At 31.2% G+C, this 8,044-nt stretch overlaps 1 protein-coding gene across 2 annotated transcripts; it reads left to right on the top strand.

Moving 5' to 3' along the window:
• The first annotated feature begins 4,214 nt into the window (after positions 1-4,214).
• On the top strand, positions 4,215-7,972 carry LOC110662730 (glycerol-3-phosphate dehydrogenase [NAD(+)] GPDHC1, cytosolic). Of its 2 annotated transcripts, none has more exons than XM_021821816.2 (6): positions 4,215-4,598; positions 5,243-5,903; positions 6,363-6,584; positions 6,970-7,217; positions 7,455-7,594; positions 7,696-7,972. In XM_021821816.2, exons 2-6 carry the CDS (start codon positions 5,249-5,251, stop codon positions 7,817-7,819), a joined length of 1,389 nt encoding a protein of 462 aa, XP_021677508.2. In that variant the 5' UTR covers positions 4,215-4,598; positions 5,243-5,248; the 3' UTR covers positions 7,820-7,972. The 2 variants fall into 2 exon arrangements, with proteins under 2 accessions (XP_021677508.2, XP_021677507.2); XM_021821815.2 differs by having other exon boundaries at positions 4,215-4,603.
• The last annotated feature ends 72 nt before the right edge of the window (positions 7,973-8,044 follow it).

The following is an 8,044-nucleotide window of genomic DNA, read 5'->3' as shown; positions in this document are numbered from 1 at the left end:
CACTGTAGATTTGTCCAATGGAACAGTGAACCTTGGAGACAAAATTTGAAATTTTGAAATTTCTCCTAATAGGCTTTGAATTACAATTGGCAACCAATGCCAACAAATTTGTGACCCAAAATGTGGCATGGCCATGTGTTTAGAAATGGTATACCCATTAATTATGAAAAAGTCAATATTTTGAGTGAATAGTAATGTAAATAGTAACCATAATATTATCAAATACAAAGAACTCAAATAGGAAACTTCATAAATAATTTAAGTATGTATAGTGCAATTATTGGATTAGTTATTGGAAACATCTAGGATGAGTATTGAGATACTTTAATTATATATTTCAGTTGGAAAGGAGCCTTCCAAGGAAGGAAATGAATTGGGTTAAGTCAAGACAAGTAAAGGAAGTTTATGCACAACTAACTCTCTTTAATTATTTTTCACTTTGAAGTTGATTTGAATAAGTTTGTATGAATAATTATGAATTTTTAATGCATTGAGAATTTTAAATTGTTGAATGAAATAGTATGAACCAAATATGATTTTTCCTATGCATCTAAAGAATTATTTATATTGTTTTAAAAATTGTGAATTATGAAATGACTTTATATTATGGAAAGGCGAATGTTGGCCCTTGGTTTTATTATAGCAAGGGGGTGGGCCAGTATTTGAATATATTTTGAAGTGCTTTTGTGAACTTGATGTGTTGCCAACCATATGTATGAATTTGCAAGTTTAATTATGTTTGCTGATTTATAAATGTATTTTGTGAATGAAATTTCTTTAAATATGTTTTGAAACCACAATTGACATGGCAATATGCTTTGTGTTTCTCATTAGCTTGTCTAGTGAAATATCTCCTCCACTTATTGGGGTTGAGTTTTCCCTCTCTGGCTTGTCAGTTAAGGTTAATTCAGATTAGTACTCATTAGCTAACTAGCCTTTGATGTCTCCCTTTAGCCTCGATTATTGGGGGGAGTTTACTTTGTCGTGGTGTACAATGTGGCATTGATCATGAAATTTTGTGTCATGGATCCAATTGTGAGAATTGTAGGCAACACCCTTAAATTGTGATTATATGATAAATGTTTTGTCAATGATTATAATTTATTATGATGATTTCCTAGAAATAGGAGGATTTAAATACATGTGATTAAAATAAAGGATTTGTTTCGATGATGAATATTGGATTATTTTTATGGATCAATAAAATGTGATTTGATATGTTCTGATAAATTATGCTTTATATTGAATTTTAATTTATTAGTTGTCCACCACTAAGTTCAATGCTCAGCGATAGCTTTGTATGTTATCGCAGGTGAAAGAGAAGATATAGCAGCTGAGTGAGGACACTTGAAGCTGTGAATTGAAGTTGTTTACGTGTATAGCATAGGTATACCCTTGTCTATTAAGTTTTTATGTACTCATGTAATTATATGTATGTAATTACATTCGAGCAATTGTACAGAAACAATTGTAATATTATTTTAAGACTTTAATCAAATATAAATTATTGTAATATTATTTCTTTGGGAGTTTAATAGTTGAAAATCTTAGTAATTGTTAATTTTATTACTTCAATGAATGTAAACATTTAAATTTCTTTTTTAGTCTTGTAAAAGGGGAATTATTTCCTTTATAATGGAATTTGTTGAAAACGAAATGAGATGATTTGATATTTGATTGAGTTTGATCGTGTTGAATTGTGGAAGACATATTTTTATGAATTGATTTTCATAGGTTAGAAGAATTGTTTAATGGTATTTTCAGTGGTCACCGCGCGGATTTTTCGCAAAATTTTAAAAAATGCCCAATTAATTCTAAATAAGTTTTATGAAACATACCTGAATTGAAAACACTGAATTTAAATTTTTATCACCATGCCTAACTTAAAAATGAATTTGTTTTGTCAAAATCTCTTATAGTATATTTAATGGATTATCGGTAGGTGAAATTCGATAGTTTATTAGATATACTACGGGATCATGCCACATCTTACGGAGGGGTAAGGTGTGACACGTACTCACTCCGACTTATTACAAAAAGGATCGGCCCCCAAGCGAGATTATCTCGAGCCGATTTGCCTGTCTTATCCATATCCATCACACCGCACACGCACACACACACTGCTCCAAATCATCCTAAGGCGACATCTTCATCCATTATACAAACAAGAAAATGCAACATAAATGGTGCCTAGCAATTAGCTACATACATAAATTTATCTGTGATGCATGAGCATGCCTTGAATGTATAATAATAATATTAAAATCATAAATAAAATCAACATTTACTCACAACATAACAAAAAGTCACTGTGACTGCTAGACAGAGGAGAAAGGCTGGCCTGGCTCACCTAAACATTATATCAAAAATTTTATCAATATTTATTCAAACAAAAATTCAAAAAGTCAAAGGACAAATCCTAAGTTTTGCCGAATATCTGGCAGAGTTTTTCTTATACCTAGGACCTACCAAATCTGCAAAATGATCCAAATAATACTTTTAATACACAAATCCCGCATCCACATCTCATCATCATCATTTAAAATGGTGCTTTTATTCATAAAAGTAATTTCTGATTTCTAAACACAATGTCAAAAAGGCACTAAAAAGGATATAAATACGAAAAAAAAAGTATGTTTAAATTTTCAAATTTTTTTAAAAATATAATTTATGCCTTTTAATTTTCTAAATCATCGCCATTATACTCTCTAATTAAATTTTAATCCATTAATGATAAATCGTGATAGCTTAATCTGACTCGGCTTAGTAGGCAAAAACATATTACTCGTATGATAGACTTAGGTTAGTCTCAACTCTCCCATTCTCTCAATCTCCCAATCAATTAAAAAAAAAATTAATAAGCATGATAATATGTAGGTTAAATGTGCTAACACCCTGTTTGAATCATGGTTTCCATAATTTTATGATGTATGGTATGGTTTATCTCTTTATTTAGAAAGATTTTTCTTGAAAAATGATGGTTTTGGTAAACAATCATTTTATCATATATTTTCAAACTATTAATTTGGTGAATTGAGATGATTTAAAGTTTTTATATTTTCATTTTATCCTTAAAAAATTTATAAAATTTCAATTATATCTTATTTTAATTAAATTAAGTAAAATATATTTATAAGTCATTTTAATAATTAATTAAAAAAATAAAATGCATTTTTAATTATTATTATGATAACATTATTTACAAAGTAATATTTCATTTAAATAAATACCTTTAAGTCATTTATATATTTAAAATAATAAAAGGTATTTTAGTAATTTTTTTATTTATTTTATTATATGATACTATTTAACTAAATAAAAAAGTTACTAAACTATTTTATACCATCTTTTTAAACGCATCATATCATACAATACAATACGATATAATACATTAATAAATTATATTACACTCAATTTAAATATAATGTAAAAGACTTATTTTATCAAATAACTTGTAAGCCGCTTAGCTATTTACACTCTTGTTTTATTATTTATCTCCAATTCTTTGTAAGTGTATAATTTTTTTAAGGAGAGTTTATAAATATTTATTTGATAAAATATTATAGGTAAATGATCAAAAATACAAATTTTATACTATTATTTTATCTTAAATTTTTTAAAAAAGTTTTATCAATTAATATTTGAAATAATTTTAATATAAAGTTTAATTTTAATAACTAATTCAATTGAATACAATAAAAAAAAACAAAAAATTTATTGATTTTAATTAATTATTTAAATTTCATTGGTGTGTATCTATAATATTTCAAGGTTCTTTATTAATTTTAAAAGTTAAAATTAACCTAATAAAAAAATTAAATTTTATTATTTATCAAATAAAATAATAATAATATTATTTTAATTATTAAAAATACTTTTTAGAATGCATTTAATATAACTCAACTTCGTATAGAAATAAAATTTTAATCGTTAAATCTAATATTAATATTAAAATTTATATAAAATTGATTAAAATATAAATAATAAATATATAAATTTAAATATAATTATTTCATCTAACAATAGCTTACAGTCTCTCCTTTTGTTTCCACAGGCCATCTTACAATTTGGCTAAATCCGTCATCTCAAAATCAAGAATATCAAAATTTTATATATTAATCAATAAAATTAAAATAATTAATTAAAATTATAAATTTTTAGAATTTTTTTTTTATTTGAGCTTATATTAAATATTTATAACAGAAATGAATGATCATTTTGGAGGCTATTTAAGTGGGGAAGAAGGCGGAAATGGAAGGGTGGCAGGAGAAAGTCATTCAATGTTAATGACCGTTGGGGGAGTTGGGCACCATCCCAAATCTTTAATGCTCTTCCAATCTCTACATATCCAACTCAACTTTACCCATCAATGCCCTTCCTCTCTCACTCCGTCATCGATCACCACCATTTTCTTGCTTCTCTTTCTCACCTGGCATGCTCTTTTGATGTTAAGTTTCACCCTCAGTCTCTGTTTCTTGCTGCTAGATTTCATGCTTTATTGATTTCCCTCCAAGATTGCAAGTTGAAATCTTGAAGATCTTTTTTGAGTCTTGACTCAGAGGATTGAATGCATAGAAGCTTTGTAGTTAACGATATATGTAAGGTTGGTGTATTGTTTTGACTTGAGGTTTTCTTTTTATTGCACTATTTGCTTTTTTTTTTTTTTTTTTTTTTTTTGGGGTCTTGGATGTTTTTAGCTGGGTAGATGAACAAACTCAGGTGGACAAAACAAAGCTACAGTAATTGAATATTTGACCTATTCCCATTTGTCATTTGCTTAGAAACTGATTTAAGAAGATAATATTGTTGTTGCACCCTTCTTTAGTATCGGACTGAAGTGTTGATTTTACCCTGAATTTGGGGATATTAAAGGAACTATCTTGGTTGGTTGGTTTGAAAATCATAATAAAGATCTGAAATAATTTTTTTTGGTTTTGGTAGTAAGATCTACCAATAAAGGTTTGATTCTTTTAATGCACGGTGGCAAATTGTGAGGCAGAAATCTGCTTTTTCTAGGAAGATTTGAGGAATTTGGGACTGCATCAGCATCATTAGCATAAAAATCAGAGTTGGGTTGCTTTTATTATTTGATATATAGTTGAGGAAATTTGATGCTGATTTGTACTTAGGAATCCTGAAATTGAGGAAAATTCAACGAAGTACCCAGTTGTTAGGATTGAAGTATTCGAGTTTGATTTCCTATTGTCGATTTTGGTTGATTTGTTGGTGTTGTTTTTGCTAGAACAAGATGGTTGGAAGTATTGAGACAATGAATGTTCATCAGAATGGATGGTCTGTTCACAATGGTAATGGTCTGGAAGGGAAGCTTGGTGAGCTTCGAAGCCTTCTTGGAAAGGCTGATGGTGATCCTCTGAGGATTGTTGGTGTTGGGGCAGGTGCCTGGGGAAGCGTTTTTGCTGCTTTGCTGCAAGACAGTTATGGTCAGTTTCGAGACAAGGTTCAAATCAGGATTTGGAGAAGGCCTGGAAGAGCTGTTGATAGGGCCACAGCAGAACATCTCTTTGAAGTGATCAATTCAAGAGAGGATGTATTGAGGAGGTTGATCCGGCGATGTGCCTACTTGAAATATGTTGAGGCAAGGCTAGGTGACCGGACTCTTTATGCAGATGAGATTTTGAAAGATGGGTTTTGCTTGAACATGATTGATACTCCACTTTGTCCTCTGAAGGTTGTGACTAATCTGCAAGAGGCTGTTTGGGATGCAGATATTGTGGTGAATGGTGTGCCTTCAACAGAAACATATGAGGTGTTCAACGAGATTAGTCATTATTGGCAGGAGAGAATCACCATGCCTATCATTATCTCTTTAGCAAAGGGCATAGAGGCTGCATTAGAACCCGTTGCCCATATAATCACTCCCACGCAGATGATTAATAGAGCAAGTATGTTCTCCTCACCTAAGTTTCAATGCCTTTACTCAGTTTGTCCTTTTTATTTCACCCCTATTTTTGGCCTTAAAGCTAGCATGTTTAAGCAGATAAACCTTCTTTCTTTCCATATTGTATGCAGCAAAAGCTTTTCTAACTTGCAACTTTATATCACCCCATACTTCATAGATGATTTCACTTATTTTGATCAAAAGTTGCACTCAATTAGATTCAAATGGAAAAAAATGCAGCTTTGTTTATGCTTGTGTAAAGGTTCAGCCATCTCCATGAGTCTTTGGCGCCTGTTGGATACCTGACTTAATTTATCAGCAGTCTTGTATCAACATAGATGAAATTTTTCTGCAAGATGTTAACAATTAGAATGCTGGTTATTTTTTACAGTTATTCTTTTTTTTTCCCTAGTTTGCAAAACCCTCTCCATCATTTATAAGCTTAAGTTTTTATGCCTAGCAGCTGGGGTGAGTATGGAGAATATACTTTATCTTGGCGGACCAAATATTGCTTCAGAAATATATAACAAGGAATATGCTAATGCTCGAATATGTGGAGCTGATAAGTGGAGAGAGCCTCTTGCTAAATTTCTAAGGCAACCGCATTTCACCGTATGGGACAACAGTGACCTTATCACTCATGAAGTAATGGGTGGCCTGAAGAATGTCTATGCCATTGGAGCTGGTGAGTTCTGCATTTTTCTTGCTCAATGTGATTTTTGGAGCGTAATATAATTTTAAAACCAACCAACATGTTTTGTAGGTAATTGGTATGATATTCTCATGTTCTTGTCTAGTTTTCTCAGAAGCAGAGTACTAGTAGGGTACTTTTCTTAATTGATAGGATTGTTTTTCTATGTTGTTCCTGTAATAATATCCATGCATATAGGAGTAGTGGTCCACCAAATTAAAGAAAGATGGCTTTTCGTTAATGTTCCAATCAATTTTTTTTTTTACTATTTAGGCATTCATGCATGCATTTGATTAACCTTTAGATATTCAAGAATAAATTTAAATGCTTCTAATAACATCTTGCATCTGTTTACTTGCTTCCAACTTGATTTTCTCAGGAATGGTAGCAGCAATTACTAACGAGAGTGCTACCAGCAAGTCAGTATATTTTGCACATTGTACATCAGAGATGATATTTATTACTCATTTATTGGCGGAAGAACCTGAGAAGCTTGCAGGGCCTTTGCTGGCAGACACTTATGTAACCTTGTTAAAAGGTCGCAATGCATGGTATGGCCAAATGTTGGCCAAAGGGGAATTGAACAGGGATATGGGTGATAGCATCAGTGGGAAAGGAATGATTCAGGTATTTATGTTGATCTGGCCCCTTTCATTGGAATTTGTGTTGTGTTAATACGTTTAGTCTGTTAGTCTGAATGAACATTGCAGAGCAGACAAGGGGGAATTCATCAAGTTACACATGGAATGCTTAGTAATGCTTCTAAGTTTTGTGCTGTATTGAAGAATTTATTGTTCTTCACCGGCACTTATAATCATGTCTCATTTATGACCCTCCATTACTTGAGCCTCTCTTTTATTGCAGGGTGTTTCTGCAGTTAAAGCTTTCTATGAAATCCTGAGTCAGCCAAGCTTGAGTGTATTGCATCCTGATGGAAAGAAACCTGTTGCACCTGTTGAGCTCTGCCCCATCTTAAAAACACTGTACAAAATACTTATATCAAGGTAATTTATCTTCCTAGTTTTTCAGTCAAGTTAATGAAGTTAGTTCCCACCATTGATGAATCTAAACCCTTCTGCTTGTGGTTGATTTTTGGATCTTACAGGGAAAATTCATCACAAGCTATTCTTCAAGCACTAAGGGATGAAACTTTGAACGATCCCCGGGAACGCATTGAGATTGCACAAAGCCATGCTTTCTATAGGCCTTCTCTTCTTGGCCAGCCTTGACATTTTCATTGCTATGAAAGTTATTATTTAATAAAATATATAAAAGAAATTGTTATATGAACATGAACCAAAACATACTGATTCTGTAATGAATATTTCATCATCTAATAGTGTGAAAAGCCTATGGTAAATCAGTTCCATCTTTGCTTTCAAGTTTTATGAGGATGTGATGTGATTATTGAAGATGGCAGAGAAGAAATTGTTTGGTTAATAGATTTCCTATGA

The sequence above is a fragment of the Hevea brasiliensis genome, chromosome 5 (genome assembly GCF_030052815.1).
Source record: "Hevea brasiliensis isolate MT/VB/25A 57/8 chromosome 5, ASM3005281v1, whole genome shotgun sequence".
Classification (NCBI taxonomy): Eukaryota; Viridiplantae; Streptophyta; class Magnoliopsida; order Malpighiales; family Euphorbiaceae; genus Hevea; species Hevea brasiliensis.
Note: the sequence above shows the minus strand (reverse complement) of the source record. Positions and strands in the feature narration are given on the sequence as shown.

Coding starts and splice junctions, on each gene's coding strand:
- LOC110662730 (XM_021821815.2), top strand. CDS start 4,568: ATGCATAGAAGCTTTGTAGTTAACGATATATGTAAG. Junction 7,218..7,454: donor GTGGGAAAGGAATGATTCAG/GTATTTATGTTG, acceptor CTTTTATTGCAG/GGTGTTTCTGCAGTTAAAGC. Junction 7,595..7,695: donor TACAAAATACTTATATCAAG/GTAATTTATCTT, acceptor TGGATCTTACAG/GGAAAATTCATCACAAGCTA.